This window comes from Peromyscus californicus, unplaced genomic scaffold (genome assembly GCF_007827085.1).
Source record: "Peromyscus californicus insignis strain IS unplaced genomic scaffold, ASM782708v3 Scaffold_6__1_contigs__length_162567912, whole genome shotgun sequence".
NCBI lineage: Eukaryota > Metazoa > Chordata > Mammalia > Rodentia > Cricetidae > Peromyscus > Peromyscus californicus.
This window is the reverse complement of record NW_026294584.1, coordinates 43,241,049-43,261,461: the sequence shown is the minus strand read 5'-3', so window position 1 is coordinate 43,261,461 and position 20,413 is coordinate 43,241,049. Positions and strand designations below refer to the sequence as shown.

Here is a 20,413-nt window from a genome sequence, read left to right as displayed (position 1 = left end):
AAAGTCGAGATGCCTATTGGCATGTTGAAGGCAGAGGTTCTCTGACTTTGGCCAGCATCAGAACCATCTGGGGTGCTTGTTAAAGGTAAGGACATTTAGGCCTCACCCTGAACCTTCTGAATCAGAAATGTTCCTGGACATTTGGGAGCTTAACAAGCTCTCCAGGTGATTCTAAAGTATTGGGCCAACCTTGAAATCCACTGTCTTAGCTCAGGGGTGGAAGTTAATCAGGCCAAGGAGGGTGGGGGAGCCACTCTAGGAGAGTAGGTAGCAGCAATACCACCCTAGGGAGTCTGGGGTAGACAGTGAGAAAGACAGATTGCAGTTTGTTTTTTTTTCTTCCTTCAATGAGGTGATGAAATAAAGGGGGTTAGAAGTCCCTTCACACGTGTCTGCCGACAGAATTGTTGTAGGAGAAAGCAATGAATCATCCTTTTTCTGCCCAGAACATAGAATGGAGGTTACAGGGGCTGCTGGGAATGGGGGTGAGGACTTATTACTTAAGGGCTACACAGTTTCTGTTGGCATTGACGAGAAGTTTCTAGAAATGAGCAGTAATGATGGTTGCACAACAGCTAATATTATTTTATGCTGTTGCATTGAATATTTAAATATGGTTAACACTGCACATTTTATATGTATGTTACAATTAAAAAAATAGCTGGTATATTGAAGGGTGGAATGGTAGGAGCAAATAATGTTCAACTTTAGCCCATTGCTCTGGTCCCAGGAGTGTGTGAGTGTGAATGTGTGTGTGTGTGTGTGTGTGTGTGTGTGTGTGTGTGTGTGTAAGGTTTTTAAAGGGGACCTGGCTTGTTAAAGTACAAGTGTAGCCATACAATAGGTAAAGCTTTTGAAAATACTTGGCACTCTTCTCCTCTTTTGCCCGGTTGGCTCCTTAGGGTCACCGTCACTTTTGAGGCCTGAGGGGCGGTATCCCACAAACTTCACTGTTTAGGGAGCTACCTGAGAACTTTGTTCAACTGTGTGTGCTAACTGAGTAGGCCTAAGGCCCTTCAAGTGGCATTTCTAACTAGCTCCGAAGTGATGCTGACACTCAGGTCCATTCTGGGAGGGCTGTGTAAAGTTTCTCTACATTCACACTATATCCTCAGGAACTCAGAGCCATAAAAACACAGTGGCACTCAATGTTTATTAAACAAATGAGCAAGTACACATGGTTAATATATGAGTTTGAAGGGCAGAACCATCTTTATCCTGAACTAGAACACATTTCGGGTGCTTCTATCAGTCACACACACTGTGAGTTTAAAATGTCCTCAACTTACCTCAAATTCTGTAGAACAAGGATGTTAGTACCAAATTATTTCTTTTCTTGCCACCTTGCTGCTTCTCCTGCACTCCTGGAATTATTGGCCTTGTGTGGAGGATTAATGACCCCTGGTTTGCAAACCCTGAGGAAGCCTTGCTGTAGTCTACAATCCCTGCAAACAAATTCTTTCCATCTGAAGAGGGAGCAGAGTGCAGAGAACATGCTGGTGTGGGTATTTCCAGATTTGGACGCCAGTCTGAGTAATTGCCACTTTGGCCTCCTCCATATCCAAACAGCCCTTTGTAACACTGTCGTGAGAGGGTGGTTCATAAAGCACATGAATGTAATCATACTGCCATTATTTACTACCATCGTTTATGCTGATGGTAACGACGGCACTGGCAGTTGAGCAATGAAGTGTGTAGGGAGGTTGGGGGAGGGGGGCAGAGGGATGCAGGCGGGCAGGAGAAAGAGGAACTACATCTCCCAGAACTCCCCGGCCAAGCCTACACCGCGACGACGCCCCGCCCCTCCCACCGGCGCCCCTCCCCGCCGATGACGTCACAGAGGTGACATCACGGCGCCTAGAGCGAGGCTAGGGTAGAGAGAGGCCGACCGAGCTGGAGTCGTCGGCTTGTGGAGGAAGCAGCTGGGAGCTGGCGAGAGCGTGAGCGGGCGGGCAGGCGAACGAGCGAGCGAGCGCAGGCGGGGGGGAGCGGCGCACGGCGCGGAGCAGCGCCTGCCCGGGCCGCGGCGGAGCCTCAGCCGGAGGGCAGCCCGAGCGGGCGCCTCGGTCCCCGCCCCCACTCGGCGGGGCAGTGCCCGGTGTCCCCCCGTGCGGGGGGCGGCGGCGGCGGCTGAGCGGACCCCACGGGACCGCGCGGGTGTTGCCACCTCGGCCGAGGAGCCGGCGCGGCCGCGGGGCCCTGCGAGCTGGGCCCGGGGCCCGTGACAGACGGGCCGAGGAGGGGAGAGAGGCGGCGGCGGCGGCGCAGGCGACGGGGAGGCAGCGGCGGCGGCGGCGACACCATGTCATCCCCCAGTCCCGGCAAGAGGCGGATGGACACGGACGTCGTCAAGCTGTATCCTTCATGGAGGGGAATTCGGACTGCGTGTGGGGCGGGTGGGGGTGCCCAGGCGAGGGCTTCGGGGCACTCCAGGCCACTGGCCGCGCCTCCCCTCCCTCCCTCCCCCGGTGCCTACGGCGGCCCCTTAGCACCTCCGGGAGCCGAGGGCTTTTTCAGTGCCCCTTTATCTGCAGCCCCCCGAGATGTGCGTTGCTCCTCGCTCTCCCTGCACCCCCCCGGAGCCCGTGACTTTTCCTCCACGACGTTTGGATTCCTGAGACGGCCTTTCTTTGGGGTGGGGGGGGGGGGCATAACTAGCCGCCTCCTTCGTCACCGGGAGCTCATCTTCAGGGTCTTTGCTTCCTGTTTGCTAGCTTTGGATTTATGGACTCAAGATAGAAATTTCCTGAGAGGGAAGCCTTTCTTCTTCTTTCTTTCTTTCTTTTTTTTTTTTTTTTAAAGGTGTCCGGGTTCCTTCCACTCACAGTGCTGCTTAAACCGGGGTAACTCAATCGACCTTCTTTATCCCTAATTCCTTTCTATATTAGGAAGAGAGTAGTCTGCTCCGGGCCCCTCTTGGAATAAAGAGCTCCGTGTGTTTTAAATCAGACACTCCTGTTAAGCCTTCTGGTCTGGAGAACGTTCCTGTTTTTCTTTCTACTGACAAAGCCTATCCCACTCATAGTGCGTGCAGTGAGGACCCCCAGGCCCTCTTAGCAGGCAGGCCACCCTCCATATTGTGGATCTGACAGCTGGGAGGAAGGACAGAAAGGGGAGCTCCTGAACAAAATAGCCCCTGTACTAGCCACTTGAGCAAGACTCCCTCTGTGAGAGTACGGTTCTTGGGGACTGCTTGCCCTGATCTGGGCCAAGTGACATCTTTTATTTTCTGCCCCCTCCCCCCAACTTTATGTACACCCGAGGTTGCAGTGGGAGAGCTGTGACTGATAAGTCTTCCAGGCAGTGGTTTTGGTTGGAATCCAGACTGATTATTTCATGACCAGCTAGAGAAATTCGCGAAGGTTCCTGAGACAAATCGAGTATTTAAAAAATGTTTTTTTTATTTTTTGAGGGCTAATGGGTGGTGGTGGAGGGGGGGCTGAGAGCCTACTGTTCTAAATAGCTAATCCCTTGGGGGAAGGTGAAAGGCTGTTAAAAAAGTCCTGTCTCCTGTTTCTCTTTCTGCCTCGCCCCCATCCCCCACCGTTTCCCCCTGTTGCAGGATTTTGTTTATATAACTCAAGTTGTTTGGCTAGATTCTTCAGGTGAATTCTTTTATTTGTTGCTGTTTTTCATTGTTTTGCCTTTTCTAGCAATCAGTGGTGGTTGTCAAAAACTCAGTTATGGAATTTGCTGAAGTTTTTAAAAAAGTAGTTTTTGCATAGGATTTCAGTTTGGGGGATGGGAGGGGAAGTTGCCTAGGCAAGAGGTTTTTGTTTTTTTTTTTTTAAATCTTTTTTTTTTTTTTTTTTTTTTTTTTTTGTCCAATCCATCTTTTCAGGATAAGAACGTGTTTTTCTTCTTGCCCAGGGGAGATCTGGCTAGAAATTAAGAATAGTGGGTAAACTCGGAAGTTTAGGGTTTGGGGAAAGGGTAGTAGGAGGGATCAGAGAGCAGCCATTAATAAAGGGTAATATGCCAGATACACACCTAGGCACAAGTAAAATCAACTATGAGCTGCTTGTGGCTGTGATTGCTTTTTAAATATGTGAATGATAACAGGAATGTTGGCTTTTCAGAAGACCGCAGGAAAACTTGTAACTATGGCTGTGTGTGTATTTTACACAAAGCAGTTTGGGGCGTTATTTTTATTTAGAAACTAGGAAATGACATGGTGGTAGACTTAGGAGTTATTTTTGTCTTGAATTGAGAGTTACTGTCACACCTAATGTGAATTTCACTCTAATGTATAATTGGGATGGGGGGATTCCAGCTGTTTTTGATCGATGTCAGTTCCTCAAATTCCGTTCATATACAGATTTCTAAAAGATTAAGGATGAAGATCGAGGCCTAACTTGACCTGATGCCTTTTCTATACAGTGCCTTTTGTTCATGGAGTAGTTGTGGCATCTACAATGATTACCGCATTTAGGAGTCCGGGTGTGGGGGGGTGGCGGGGCTGGGGGGGTGGTGAGGGAGAGGGAAACAGACAAAGAACAGCAGGGTGTCTCTTTTCCCTCTCCCTAAGTGGCTTATTTCATAGCTTATTTTTAGTAGAAGATGAAGAAAGGCGAAGATGCATTGGCTTCTGTTCTTTCTCCACCTTCCCTTTGCTGACAAAAGAAAGCAGGGCTCTTTAAAATTGTAGCTTTCTCAATAAGACGATACCAGTTTTGAATTGAAAGCTAGAGGATATCTCTGTTTCGAGTTTATTTTCTGGTTTAATGTAGTTTGGAAGTTAAACATTTCGGGTTTCCTTTTGTGTGTTGGTGTGTATTGTGAAGGGTTTTATGGCCTCCTGTCTCAGTTGAATTCACATCAGTAGGCCCAAGGGGAGTTTACAGTTTTGGGTAAGGTATCCTTAGTGAAAAATTTTAAGAGCTCCTTTCCCAGCCTTCTGCTAAGATGAGTACAATTGTGTGTCAGTGACGAGGGTGAAAAATGAAAGATGGTGGTAAGGAAGTAGAAAAAGGTCTGAAGGAATGCAGGGCTCTTCTTGTTCCTTGTCTGGATGAGTTCTTTGGTGTGGAGGCTGATAGCTGGTTTCATGGACGTCTCCTGTTTCAGCCCGGTTTTGGCTGTCTCTGGGCGTAATTATACCACAAGGATTTACAGCCTGGCAGGGAACCTATATAGTAGGAAAGTAGCGGTGTGGGGGTAGGGAGGGAAGGGGATGTGTGACTAATTGGTCACTGCTTTCCACCACCTTGCTAGACAGTCTCTCCAGAGTCTGATATTTCTTTTGTGACCGGTTGGTAGGGTAGCTGACTCCCAAGTTATGCAGGGAGTGAGTGTTTTGCACCAATGCACTTAATCTGCTGGGCGATTATGCTCTGAAACTCTGACTCATTCATTGTTTCTCTTCTGAGCCTCATCTTGAGGGTTGTGCAAACCTCCACAGGAGCCGAGAAACTGATTTACATGACTTTTGGGCGCTGTGGAATCAAAACACTTGTCCTTAGCCTAGGTCTGGTGGAATGGTCTTGGTTAGTGCAGCCATTTGCTTGCCCGAGTCAGGTGGATTGCCAGCCCGAGAGCAGCACAGGATCACTAACCTTTGAGGTTTCCACCGGCAACCACTGATTATTTAGATTGTCTGAGACCTGGGACTCTAGTGACCTTAAGCGTGATTTGCCCTAAAGGAATACTGGTTGAAGTTCTCCCTGGTGGGGGAACAAACAGCTCAGGTTACATGCGTTTCCTTGTTGGTGGGGTGACTGTCTCGCCCTGGTGCACAGCCCTGGTGAGCCTTTTATCTGTGAACCAGTGCCCCTGCTGAATGCTAGAGCTGCTTGTTTTGGAAAAGCGTATGCAGGCAAAAGGCCGCAGGCACAGCTCCTTGCAGCTCATTGGCTGCTCTGTTACTACCCGGAAAAGGAGGAGGGGTGGAGCTACCAAACAGCTGATGGGAGTCTGTGACAAGAGTGTGTTTACATACAAAAGAGGTGGGGGCAGGGGAGGCCTTGTGAGCTGCTGACAAGACCAAGTGTGTTTTCAAGGGGGAAAAAAACCCCCGTACACTTAGATTCAAGAAATGTTCAGAAAATTAAACCAGAAAACCGAATCTGATCATAATGGGACTTGGCTCACCCTTATTTATATTGCTGTAATGTTTGGAAATTTAAGAATGCTATGAGTTTTCAGAGATTGTCTTTTCCAGAAGGATCTCAGTAACAAAACAGGATATGCCTTTTTAAATAAAGGTGTGGTAGAAGTGTCCCTCCAAAGCAGAAAGCCTGATGGAATTGACAGCCTGAGCAGATTTACAGCAAGGCTGAGGACCGCTCTAGGGCTTCAGACATTTTCTGTACCAAGTTTAAAACCTTTGGTATTTGTGCCCCTCTTTCTTTGTGCCAGGCACTGTGTATCTGTGGAGGAATTAGTGAAAAGAGAAGTGTGGTGGACATAGGGCTTAGGAATTAGTTATTAAATTGTTCTTGTAATCCAGGAAGGACAGCACTGTATGTTATCATCTTGCTTTTCAAAAGACTTTGTATTTTCAGAATTGCTTTTTTCCCCTCCCTCCCCTTTTTTTGGCCATGTGTCCATGTGTTGTGTTTCACACCTTTAATCCCAGTAATTGGGAGGCAAAGACAGGTGAGTCTCTGTGAGGTCAAGGACAGCTAGGGTTACATAAAGACCCTAGCTTTATTCAAAAATTCAAAACCTGAATTTTTTTTTTTGAGACAAGGTTTCTCTGTGTAGCTTTGGAGCCTATCCTGGAACTCGCTCTGTAGACCAACCAGGCTACAGAGATCCACCTGCCTCTGCCTCCTGAGTGCTAGGATTAAAGGCGTGCACCACCACCACCACCACCACCACCACCACCACCACCACCACCACCACGCCTGAATTTTTTATACATGAAAAGTTAAAAAGTAATTTTATGTGATGGAGATCTATCTATATGGGCATCTAAATGCCTTTTTTTTTTTTTTTTTTTTTAAGAAGTAGGCATTAGAACAAAAGCAGGCATGAAATGTGGAGTCGTTTATCATTGACTTTAACTTTGGCACTTCCTGTTAATCAGCAGTTACTCTATCCCCAAGTTGGTTGTTGTTACTGTTTAATTTGTGTTCACGGTGTGGACAGTCCTCTGACTAGCCCCAGTGTCAACCTTGGTTGACCTCTTATAACTTGCGGCCTCTAGTGAGTTGGTGAGGCGAGAGTTAGAACAGGTGTTGGGTCTTAAAGAGATTTGGCAATTCCCAGATTTTGAATTTGTCTTCCTTGTGTAGACAATTTTGGTGACAAATAGATCATTATACCATTTTGGTAAAGCAGGAACCTGTGTGAGTTTTAAAATGAAGATGTAATAAATTACAAACAGGCCTAAAAGTGCAGCTTTTAGAAGGGAAAAATCTTGTGTAGGTGTGACCTGTAGGTGTGACCTGTAAGAGACCCTTGCTTCGTGCAAGCATTAAGACAACCTAGGTTTGTAGTGTGATTTACCCAGTACCTTGACTGGGGTTTATACGTACATGGAGTTGATATCTTGTTCTGTGTTAACAGATTGATAGTTCCAAGAACCATGGTTTTTTAGACATGCAATTCAGATCTCATAATGCTTACAATATAGTAGATGTAGTAGCTTTGTACCTGGAGACCAGAGAATCTGTTTTTAATAAAATGCTTAGTTGGGTTTCGAAAGTGTTACAATAAAGTAATTGGGGAAAATACAGGTTACAAAAAAAGAAAGAAAACAGCCACTCATAATCTTATCCTTTAAATAATAGTTCTCAAACTTGAGTGTGATCTTAATTACTTGGAGGGTTTGTTAAAACTGGTTTTGGATCCCACCCCCAGGACTTACTACTTTAGGAGGTCGAGAGTAGGGTCTGGGAATGAGAGAGGCTGATGCTCCAGGGACTGTGGCCTAGAAATCACCCTTAAATGCTAGCCTGTTGGTGTTTTTCCTATAGCATTTTATTCTCCCCAGGATTTATTGGCCATATTATATGTACCTGCTCTGTTTTTGCTTAATATTTTTGTAACTGCTTTCTCCTGTTAAAAATATTGGAAATAGCTGGTGTATTGAAACACACCTGTAATCCCAGAATTCCAGACATAAAGGCAGGTAGAACTCTGAAATTTGAGGCCAGCCGGGGCTATATATAATGATGATAAGATGTTGTCTTAATCTCAACCCTCCGTGGGTGGTGGGGGGGGGGTGCAGACAACAGGCAAAAGCAATGTCTGAGACTGTAGAGTGATAGATTTCTTGACCAGTGCACACACAAGCTCCTGCTTGTGACCTAGAATCACCAAAAGCATCCAAAAAGGGAAAAAGTAGATACAGTGAATAGCTTCTGTATTGTGCTGTCTCACTCATAGTTGTGTGTCCCGACCCCACTTCTCCCCTGCAGGCATTCTCTGTGTAAGAGCTCTGGCTATCCTGGAACTCCCTTGGTAGACCAGGCTGGCCTCAAACTCACAGAGATCTGCCTGCTTGTGCTGGGATTAAAGGTGTGCGCCACTACTGCCCTTTGTCCTTTTTTGTTTTTGTTTTTTGAGAATGGGGTCTTACTATGTAGCTCTAGGTAACCAGAACTTGTTATGTAGACCAGGCTAACCTTAAAACAGTTTTAAAAACTACTTTTCAGCTGAGTGTAGTGGTACATGCTTTTAATCCCAGCACTTGGGTCAGAGGCCTGCAGATCTTTTTGAGTTCAAGGCCAGGCTGGTTTACAGAGTTCCAGGACAGCCAGAGCTAAGGAGTGAGACCCTGGGGGAGGCGAGGTGTGGGGGGGTGTTTCTGGTGCACATCTCAAAACTTAGTGGCTCTCTGCAGGTTTGAAATCAGCATGTTCTTGAGAAGACACACATACACACACACTACACATGTGTGTACACACGGAGAGTAAAGTGTGTGTGTGTGTGTGTGTGTGTAGGTCAGATCGGAGGACAGCTTTTGGGAGTTTGTTCTCTCCTATCATTTGGGTTCTGGGGATTGAGTCCAGGTCATTAGCTTTGTTGGTAAACACCTTTACCTGATGAACCATTTCACCAGACCCTCAGCCTTTAAAAAAAATTATTTTTATCTTTATGTGTACAAATATGTCATCTGCATGTATGTGTGTATGCATGTGGTTCCCCCAGAAACCAACAAGAGGACTTTAGATCCCCTGGAACTGGAGTTATGGGTGACTGGAAGCCACCATGTGGATACTTGGAATAGAACCCAGGACCTCTGCAAAAGCAGCAAGTGCTTTTAACCACTGAGCCAGCTCTATAGCCTTTGTTTTTTTGACTCATAGTCTTTCTGTGTTGCTTAGAAAGGTCTCTAAATTGAGATCCTGCTGCCTCTGTCTCTGAGTGCCAAGAAACTACCTATTTAAAAGTGATAGATACGGTTTTAGTGCTGTGTTAACATAATGTCCATGGAGCCTGTCACCACGATCAAGATGAAACACACTCATCTTTCCCCAAACTGTTTTTGTGACAGGGTCTCACATAGTCCAGGTTAGCCTTGAACTCCTGATCCTCTTGCTTCCACTGCCCAAGTGCCCAACATTTCTTGTATTATTTGTAGTTCTTTCTTCCCTCCTCTCTTGGTCTGGTTTCTGTCCCTAGATGATTTTCTATTTTCTAGAGTTATATACAAATGGAATCATATAGTATGTGTGCCCTTTTTACATTGTATATTCTTAGGTTGCTGAGCAATATTCCATTGTTTGGATGTGCTGTAACTTAGAGGTTTGTGTCTTTACTCTCCATGTTGTGTACAGAACTCGGCACTGGAGTCAGGGCCTTGTGCAAGCTAGGCAAGGTCTGTAATACTGCACTTCTGCCCAGACCTTTTTGTTGTTTTTTAGATGTTTAGATAACTTAATTTTCTTTTAAATTGCATTTATCAGTATGTATGTGTGTGTGTGTGGGGGGGTGGTGTCAGAGGACCATTTGTGGGAATCAGTTCTCCTGTTGTTTTTTTTTTTTTTTGTTTTGTTTTGTTTTTAGTTTTTCGAGACAGGGTTTCTCTGTGTAGCTTTACGCCTTTCCTGGAACTTGCTTTGGAGACGAGGCTGGCCTCGAACTCACAGAGATTCGCCTGCCTCTGCCTCCTGAGTGCTGGGATTAAAGGCGTGCGCCACCACCGCCCAGCTGTTTGTGTTTTTCTAACATGTGGGTACTGGAAATTAAACTCAAGTTGTCAATCTTGGTGGCAAGTGCCTTTACCTGCTGAGCCTTCCACCACCGACCCTCCACCCCCGAGGGTTTCACTGTGTGGCCCTGGCTGTCTTGGAACTCATTCTGTAGACCAAGCTGGCCTTAAACTCAGATCTGCCTGCCTCTGCCTCCCGAGTGCGGTGATTAAAAGCGTGCGTGCGTGCGTGCTCGGCCACCACTGTCTGCTCTGCTGAGCCATCCTGATAGCCTTTTTGTTTTAAATTTTGAGACAGTTTCAACCAAGTTACCCTGCTCTGTAGCCTGTGCAGGCCTTGAATTTAAGATCATTCCTCCAGTGTTTACCAAAATGGGATTACCGCATGTCCTATAAGCCTGGTAGAATTTACATCTTCATGCTTGGGTTCTAGTTTTAAGTGGCTGTGAAGTTTTGTATGGATGTATGCTGCACCATGAGGTAGGTATGTGGTTAACTTTTTGCTTAAGACAGGGGTTCAGTATGTATCCTGTGCTGGCCTTGACTTCTCTCACATCCCTTGCTTCAACTTTCCTAGTTCTAGGATTAAAGGCTGAGGCAAGGTTCTATGTTTTACTTTTTAGAAGACAATTTGAATATAGCTTTTACTAATGATATCTCTATTTCATACATGGGTAGAACTGGTGTTAAACTTGTTTCAGCTGGGTGTTTTAAAGTACTCACATTAAATAACACCCTCCTAAAGTACTGATTCCTAGCCCTACTTTGTCAAAGCTGGTGTTACAGATCTTCTTCCTCCTTGAAACCGGTGCATTAAGGCTAAGCAGATGGCTGGGATGGGGGGAAAGTGTGTGTGAGAATCAGAGTTCTGATCCATAGAACCAATTAAAAGCTAGTGCTGTAGCATGAATCTGTATTCCCTGTGCCTCTGTGACAGGATGGGAAGTGAGGACAGAATCCTGGAAGCCTGTAGGTCAGGTAGCCTGGGGAGCGCCTCGCTTTACAGCAGCCTGTCTCAAACCAGGTAAAAGGCAAGGACCAGTACCTGAGGTTGTCCTCTGGCACACATGAACATGCACAGCCACATGCGTACATACTTATACACACATACACACTATACTCATGCTCACATAAAGATTGAAAAAGGGGGAAGTAGTGAATTAAAAGTTTTTATTATGAAGTAATTTTGTTTTGTGACCCTTTAGGAATTATGGTCATAACTTTTGCACTTGCTGATAAGACTTTGTTTACAAAGGTTAGCACACCAGGTGGTGGTGGCACACCACCTTTAATCCTTTAATCCCAGCACTGGGTAGGCAGAGGCAGATGGATCTCTGTGAGTTTGAGGCCAGCCTGGTCCACAGAATGAGTTCCAGGACAGTCAGGGCTACATAGAGAAACCCTGTCTCGACAAACAAACAAACAAACAAACAAACAAAATATAATTGAACAAAGGTCAGCATGTATTTTGTTGATGATACTTGTTTTTGTGAAGTATTGATCAAATTTTAAAAACTAACATTTCCTTAGCACTTCCATGAAGTTTACAATAATTTGCTAATATTTGCATGAAACTCTGTTATCTGAATCATGACTTTAATTTTCATATGGACTAAACTCAGATGAAGGAGCTGACAATTGCTGACAGAATTGAGATTTGAAGAGTTAGGAGATCCTTAATATGCTTTTCAAAAATTCAGAAAGTTACTGGTAAAGTTTTTTAAGTGCATAATAACACATTACTGCTGTAACACCTATGAAAATGCCATCACTTTGGATGAATAGAGTGAAATCCATTGCTTTGTATATAAACTTAGAAAATTAATTTTTTTTTTTGAGCTGAGGATCGAACCCAGGGCCTTGTGCTTGCTAGGCAAGCACTCTACCACTGAGCTAAATTCCCAACCCGAAAATTAATTTCTAAATTAAAATTTCTTTAAAAAAAATTTCTTTTTTGTTTTTTGGTAGAGTGGTGTACTTTGTAACCCAGCCCTAGGGCAGCTAAGGCAGGAGGGATGGGCGTTCGGGGCCAGCCTGGGCTGTCCATAGCAAGAACCCGTCTCCAAAAAAGAAGAAAAAGGTTTTGGATTTTTTTTTTTTAAGTTTGACTTGTTTATTATGTATACAGTGTTCTCACTGCATGTATGCCTTTATGCCAGAAGAGGGCATCAGATCCCATTATAGATGGTTGTGAGCATGTGGTTGCTGGGAATTGAACTCAGGACCCTGGAAGAGCAGCCAGTGCGCTTAACCACTGAGCCATCTCTCCAGCCCTGGTTTTGGACTCTTAGGAGTAGATAGTGATGTAACAAAACACACTACTTTGTGATGTCACTGTTCCTTCTGATAAATTGCAGTTGTGTTTGTGTGTGATATTTACATGTGTGTTGCTTAACAGGTTAATACCTCGTTGATGACAGATAGAACTCAGATTGGATAACAAGAAAACAACAACTTGGTTTTTTGCCTGTTTTAGGTTGGGGTCAGTGACAGCGCATTGGGTGAGTAGATTGTTTCAGTCAGTGCTCAGTGTGCTGCCCAGAGCATTATGTCAGCATGTGTTTTCTCCTCAGGAAGATTGGCGTCGAGTGCACTGAAAACCTTTGCCAACAAGGGCTGTTCGTGCTCTCGTGGGACTAGTAGTGCTTCAGTGCTTTACGATTGAGGAATTGTCTGGTTTTGAGACAAGGTCCCACTGTGTAGGCCTGGCTGGCCTGGAACTCAGAAATCCTCCCTTCTTTACCTCCTAAGTGCTGAATTGTCTTGTCTTTATGGGCAAGTACTATGGTTATTGTAAATTCTTTGTGCTGTCAAACCAGATACTTGAGAAACATGGCTGTTTGTTTGTAGGCTGGTTCTTAAGGTTATTATCTGCCCAGCATAATCCAGAAATCTCAGGAGCCACATGGAGAGCCTCACAGAGCAGTGCGTTTGTGGAAGGTGACTGATCCATGTGCTCTCCCCCTGCTTAGGGCATTAGGTGGGCGGTTGGAGAGGGCAGGAAGGAGTCCCAAATCTGTCTGGGAGGCTTTTGCTCTGTTGCTCTCAGGAAGACAAGGCTGGTGGGTGTCACTTGAAGGAACACAATTTCAGGCATGGAATATTACTTGTTTGGGAAATGAGGTAGTTGTCTTTTGTCCCACTTCCTGGTTTCTAATTTTGAAAGTAAATTTTAGGGTGGCATTATACATGAAAGGAGGTATCCCCAATATACTGATGTACTTTTCCTCTTTCAGTGTTAAATAAAATGCTTTGTGTGCGTGTGTGTGTGTGTGCGTGCGTGTGCGTGTGCGCGCGCCTGGGTGCACATGTGAAGGTCAGAGGACAGGGTTGTGAAGTGGGGTCTCTCCACTCACCTTTGTGGGTTCAAGTGACCAAACTCAGGTTGTCAGGTTTGCAAAGGTGAACACCTTTTAACCACTAAGCCATCGGGCTGGCCCAGAAAATGGTTTTCTATGTATCATGTTTTTAGTATGTATGCTTTTCAAGTTTTCTTGGATTGTAAAATCTTAGTGGTGGTGCTACAAATAGAAACTAGGTCTAGAGTGGGCCTACTCCTGTTCTCTCGGAAGCAGTTGGGCTGACACTGATGTAGTGAAAATTCAGGTTTTACCAAGCATGATGGCTTGTGCCTTTAACCCCAGTGTTTGGGAGGTGGAGGCAGGTTGATCTCTTGAGTTCTATGCCAGCCAGGGCTACATAGTGAGACCCTGCCTCAAACAAACAAAACAAAAAACTGGGCAGGGTGCACACACCTTTAATCCCAGCACTCGGGTCGATACAGGGTCTTAATGAGTTCAAGGCCAGCCTGGTCTGCATAGTGAGTTCTAGGACAGCCAGGGTTATATAGAGAGACTTTGCCTCAAAAATAAATAAGTAAATGAAATTGTTTTGTCTTAATGATGCCAGTATAATTTTGTCAGTAAGTTGACTTTATATTGTATAGACAATTGATGAATGATTGGTTAATTTTTAAAACTTAGTCAGGTAAGTGTTCTCATTGTAGCTTTTCCCCTAACAGATACTGTTAGGTTTGTGTCCATAAGAGATCAACAAGTGTGCTATGGTTAAGATATATTATCTTGGGCTAGAGAGATGGCTGAGAGGTTAAGAGCACCGACTGCTCTTCCAGAGGTCCTGAGTTCAATTCCCAGCACCCACATGGTGGCTCATAACCGTCTGTAATGAGATCTGGCACCCTCTTCTGTATACATAATAATTAAATAAATCTTTTAAAAAAAAAGTGCTAACTGCTGACCACCCATGCTTGATGCCCTGAACCTATGCAAAAGCTGCATCTGGTAGCACGCATCTGTCATCCCAGTGTGCCTAGGAGATGGGGGGCAGACACAGGAGGATGTCTTGGCAGCTCACCAGATGACAAGCCATAGGTGTGAAGCATGGCAGGAGAAGGGACAGAGATCCCACCATAACATGGTAAGAAAAAGCCAATCTCAGAGGACTGTTCTGATTTCCATGCCTACACACACACACACACACACACACACACACACACACACACACACACAGAGTAAATAAGTAAACATTAAAAAAAGATATATTATCTTATGGCCTTATATTATACTGCTGAATGTTTAGGTTCTTTTGGCCAATCTTTTACAAATTATCTTATGTGTACATAATATCAGGTAGTACATGCCTGGTGCCCAAAGAGAGGTCAGAAGACAGATAGTTGTGGGTGCTGGGAACCCAACTCAGGTCCTCGTAGGAGCAACAAGTGGTCTAACCCATGAGCCATCTTTCCAGCATGGTGCCCCCCTCATCTTTGAGTCTAGATCTCCAAATAAATTGGTCTCCTTGGTAACAAAGCTTGGAAAATAACATTTTGCAAAGGAAAGAAACTAGACTTGGATTTTTTATTTATATTCATTAATAATAAATGGTCGTGGGGGGGGGGCTTTAATCCCAGCACTCGGGAGGCAGAGCCAAGTGGATCCAGGACAGCCACCAAAACTACACAGAGAAAAACCAAAAAAAACAAAACATTTTTTTCATGGCTTTAGGTTTGCATGGCCTTAGTTTCTCACTGCTGTGAATTGATAATTAGATCACTAATCCAAACTAAGAGAATTACCTCAAATCATCTCATAATACAGACTTTGGACAGTCTATATCTCTATTATAAATTAAATTTATATTAAATTAGATTTATACTAAAATGGATGAACATAGGAAAATGTCAAGAATTTTAGCTTTAAATTGGTGATATACTTAATATATATAATATATATGTAGAAATGTTTTAAAAATATTGTTCCTGTATGATCAGAACATGGAAGTGTAAAGACACTATGTGAATCATAGCATATGTACTCCATATATTTATTTTATTTTATGTGTATGAGTTTTTTGTCTACATGTATGTCTGTGTACCACATGTGTGCCTGGGGCCTGTGAAAGTCAAAAGAAGGTGTTGCATCCCCTAAAATTGGTTATAAATGATTGTTAGACCCATATGGGTGCTGAGAATCAAACCCAGGTTCTCTGGAAGAGCAGCAAGTGCTTTTAACCATTGTGCTATTCTATGGCCCCTATTTTTATTAATTTTTAAGTCAGGCTTTCACTGTGTAGCCCTGTCTGGACTGGAGCTCAACTCTGTAAACCAGGCTGGCCTTGAACTCAGAAATTGTCCTCTGCTGTCTCCTGAGCCCTGGGATTAAATGCCTGTGCCGCCACTCCTGGCTCTCTTTTTTCACTTTATGTATATGGGTGGTTTGCCTGCATATATGTCTGTGTGCCACATGGCTTGCAGCACCTGCAGAGGTTAGGCTATATCGTTGGATCCCTGGATCTGGAGTTACAGACAGTTGGGCCGTCATGTGGGTGTTGGGATTTAAACCCTGGTCCTCTGAAAGTAAGTACTCTTAACTGTTGAGCCATCACTCCATCCCAACTCCCTTTGTTTTTAAATTTACTGTTTTTTGTGTGTATTTGTGTATGAATGTGGGCACTTGTGTACCGTGGTAAGTGTGAGGTGGTCAGAAGACAACCTGGGGGAGTTGGTGCAGTCCTTCCACTGTGTAGGTCCTACAGATCGAACTCAGGTCACTTGGCTGCAAGCTCCGTCACCTGCTGAGCCATCTTGCCAACCCACTCAGATAATTTTCTTTGAGTTGAGAAGTAGCTTGGTCCGGTTCACTTTATGTGGTTAGCAATGACTTGTCAGATTTGAAAATTTGATAACATATAGTAGTTTACAACTTTAATATGTGTCTTCTGAAGGAGAGAAACAGCAAGGAAGCCTGTTTTCCTTAACTACATTAAAGTCAGTGGAATGCAACTTGGCACCTTAATTTTGGTGTGTATTGTTGAGGCAGAGTTTTGAGAGTTGGCCTGGAACACTGGTTCATTCGGACTGGCTTCTAACTTCAATGATCCTCTTGCCTCGGCCCTCTGACTGCTTGGATTACAGATGTGAGCTCTTCTGTCAGGCCGCTGCTCTTGCTGTTGCTGCTGCTCATTTTTGCTCTTACTATCATTTTGGAGCAGAATCTCCCGTTAGCCCAGAACTAGCTGACCTGGAACTAGCTCTCTGCTGGGCTGGCCTTGACTTCACAGCCATCCTCCTCTTCAGCCTTTCAAAGTGCTGGAAGATAGGGGTTCAGGTCCAGCTGTATTGTTATTCCTTAGAACAGTGGTTCTCAATCTTCCTAACGCTTCTGCCCTTTACTACAGTTCCTCATGTTGTGGTGACCTCAACCATAAAATTATTTTCATTGCTACTTCACAACTGTAATTTTGCTACTGTTATGAGTTGTAAATATCTGATATGCAGGACATCTGATATTCGACGACCCCTGTGAAAAGATGGTTCAATTCCCAAAGGGATTTCCAACCACGAGTTGAGAACTACTGCCTAAGGGCTGAAGAAACTTTTAAATGTTAATTTCTATAGTTTGATTCATGTGTTTGAGATTCGGAAGCTAAAGACTTGTTTTCTTTTAGTTCTTCAACAAAGGAGGTCTTGAGATCTCTGACACCTAATACGATGCCAAGCAAGGCTGAGGATATAAATTAGTGTAGAATGCTTGCCTGGTGTCCTCAGGGCCCTCAATTCAATTCTTAACATTTTAAATAAAGAGAACTGTCTACTTGGACTTACTCTTTTTTCCCTTCCCTGTGCTGGAGATTCAATCCAGGGCCTTGGTGGTGATTCACAAGTGTTCTTCCACAAGCAGCATCCCAGCCCTTACTTTAACTCCACTCTTTTAGTGACCTGGTGTGAGATGCTGAAGCTTTTCAACTAGTTTATGTTAATTTAAAGGCATGAATATCCATCTGTTTGCTTAGTGGGAAGTAGAATTCGAAATTCTGTTTTTTTAAATAGAAACAAATTAGTGTATGATTTGTATGCTTTAAAATAGGAGCCTATTTTGCGGCTGAATGAATTGGATAAAATGCAGTGGTTTTATTGTCAGTTATGGCTATTTTACTTTAGTGTTAGTCAAGTGTTTGTCAGCTCTGATGAAGTTCTGATGACATCTGGTTAAAGTCAGTTTCACCAGTTAATTATACCAGATTGTTAAGCATGGTTTTTATACTTGGGGAAACCTGGACTACATATAAGAGCATTATAAAGCACACTGGTCCTTTCTGCAAATAAGAGGGTTTTTTTTTTTTTTAGTAGAAATTAATTATATCCTCTAGGCAATGCTATTTTTGGCCTTAAGTAGCAGTTTAACGAAGTTCTTATGCTTGGATATGTGCTTTCATAGTAAGGAAGTAAACTCTGGTAATTTGTTATCGAGACAGTCTGCCTAGTTAGCTCTGGCTGGCCCAAAGCTGTAGAACAGGTTCATTTTGAATATATAGAAATCTTTTTCCTAAGTCTCCTGATTGGTGAGGTGATAGGTCTGTTCCACCACTCCCAGCTTAGAAAGGTTTTTCTATGTCGCCCAGACTGGCCTCGAACCTGCAATCTCCTAACTCAGTTGTCTAAGTGCTAAGATTACAAGCATAAGCCACTATACTTTATGTTCCTGTTAGTGGTTTTGTTTGTTTGTTTTCCGAGACAGGGTTTCTGGAACAGCCCTGGCTATCCTGGAACTCACTGGCCAGGATAGCGAGTAGACCAGGCTGGCCTCGAACTCACAGAGATCTACCTGCCTCTGCCTCCCAAGTGCTGGGGTCAAAGGCATGTGCCACCTGCTTGGTACATTTGATTTTTGAATTAAGAGCAAATTATTACTCTTTTAGATACCAAGATGGGATACAAGTAAAAGGATGTGGTCTAAGAACACAGCTTCGGGGTTTAGCCGTTTTCATGACAGATTCTACTTTTCTTGTTTGTTTTAGATAGATAATAATGTGTGAAAAGAAAGATACATTTAGAATAGCTTGTGCCACTGTGCCTGTTCTGGATATTTTCTTTTTATTTTGCTGATGCTTTTGTTGTTTTTCTCCTTCCTGGGAAGTAGATGGTTTTGTTACATGATACAAGTCTTAATGTAAATGCATTGTTGAGCAGACTATTTTTATTATTGAAGCTATTGGATAAGTGAAGCTGTTGGAAAAGTAAGATGTTAAAATGTGGTCCGATCCATTTGGTTTCTTGCCTAAAAAGTTAAGAGTTTATCGTTCATCTTAAGGGTAGAAATGGAATGTTGTAACAACACCTTACTAGTTATGAGTGTAGGACAGATTCTCTAATTTGAGACTGAAGAGCTGAGAACTCTCTTCAGGACACCTGCGTTTTTGTGCAGTCTGGGTCAGAAGTGTAACTAGCAGCTCATTGGCTCAGTAACTCTGCTGCTGGTGTATTTTTAGACCTTTGTATTTAAAAATACACACACCTGGCTGTCACATAGGTGCTGAGTGTCAGCTGTGTGACATTTTAGGTCTTCTTGCCGGCTCGTTGACACTGGGCTGGCACTCAGTTTGTTCTTTTGCACCTCTGCTTCCTCTCCACACCTTAGATTTGAGTGCTGTGAGCTGTGGGTCACTTCGGTAAACAGAACTCTTTTTTTTTTCCCTATAGCCCAGGCTGTCTTGGAACTTTGCTATGTACACTCGTTATGTCTATATAGAACAAAGTGACTTCAAGCTCTTGATGATCTGTCTGCCAGAACCTCCTGAGTGCTGGATTATACCTCAAGCCACCATGATTGACAGAAGTATTAATTGTGAAAGTACTGTTTTATAAAACATACGTATTTTTAAGTTTTGATATTTTGCTTTGTTGCTGATGTAATTTTTTTGAGACAGGGTCTCATGTAGCCCAGGCTGGCCTGGAATTCTTTATTTATGGCTGAGGTCAGCCTTTCAAGTGCTGAGATGACTGTGCACCACCAAGCCTGCCCTTGACCTCAGAGATCTCTGCCACAGCTTCCTGAGTGCTGGTATTATAGGTGTGTCCGCATACCTGGTATAAATTATGTTTCCAGAGCAAGTGACTAAGTTCTGCACTGTTGACCCATTCTGTCTTTAATTTGGCCTTAATTTCCTTATCCTTACTGTATATTATAGTATTTTTTTGAGATAGGATTTCTCTGTGTAGTTTTGGTCCCTGTCCTGAAGCTTGCTCTGTAGACCAGGCTGGTCTCGAACTCAGAGATCCACTTGACTCTGCCTCCCGCGTGCTGGGATCAAAGGTGTGTGCTACTGCCGCCCAGTGGGGTTTTTTTTTTTGTTTGTTTGTTTGTTGTTTTTTTTTATAAAGTATATGGGTGTTTTGCCTGCATGTGTCTGTGAATACAGTGCTCTCAGAGGCCAGAAGAGAGCGTTGGATCTTCTGGAGATAACAGGTGGTTTTGAGCTACGATGTATGTGCTGGGAATTGAACTGTACAAGACCAGCAAGTGCTCTTAACCACCGACCCATCTCTGTACCTCCTCCCTTTATTCTTGCAGCATCATTGGTTTTTAGATGTTATGGTATACTTTTTGTGCATTAAAAACCCACACCGCGCCGGGCGGTGGTGGCGCACGCCTTTAATCCCAGCACTCGGGAGGCAGAGCCAGGCGGATCTCTGTGAGTTCGAGGCCAGCCTGGGCTACCAAGTGAGTTCCAGGAAAGGCGCAAAGCTACACAGAGAGACCCTGTCTCGAAAAAGCAAAAAAAAAAAAACAAACAAAAAAACCCACACCGCTTGGGTTTGTTAAAAGAGCTGAGATCACCCTTGTTAGCTCCAGATTTACTATTGGGGTTCCTCTTTTTCTTTTTTTGAGACAGATTTCTCAATTTGTAGCCCTGGCTGGTATGACACTTGTTGTGCAGATCAGGCTACCTTTAAACACAAAGGTCTGCCTGTCTCTGCCATCAAAGGTGTTGTACCTCTACACTTAGCCAGAC

At 44.1% G+C, this 20,413-nt stretch overlaps 1 protein-coding gene across 5 annotated transcripts in view; it reads left to right on the top strand.

The window, feature by feature from the left end:
* Window positions 1–1,839: 1,839 nt before the first annotated feature.
* The window catches only part of Ube2h (ubiquitin conjugating enzyme E2 H), a 105,385-nt gene continuing 86,811 nt past the window's right edge, over window positions 1,840–20,413 (top strand). Inside the window, exon 1 of one of the 5 annotated variants that reach the window (XM_052719365.1) lies at window positions 1,840–2,355. In XM_052719365.1, coding sequence (XP_052575325.1) covers window positions 2,303–2,355 — 53 coding nt within the window. In that variant the 5' untranslated portion in view covers window positions 1,840–2,302. The remainder of the gene's footprint in view (window positions 2,356–20,413) is intronic. The other 4 variants (XM_052719366.1, XM_052719362.1, XM_052719363.1 and 1 more) reach the window with 4 other exon arrangements.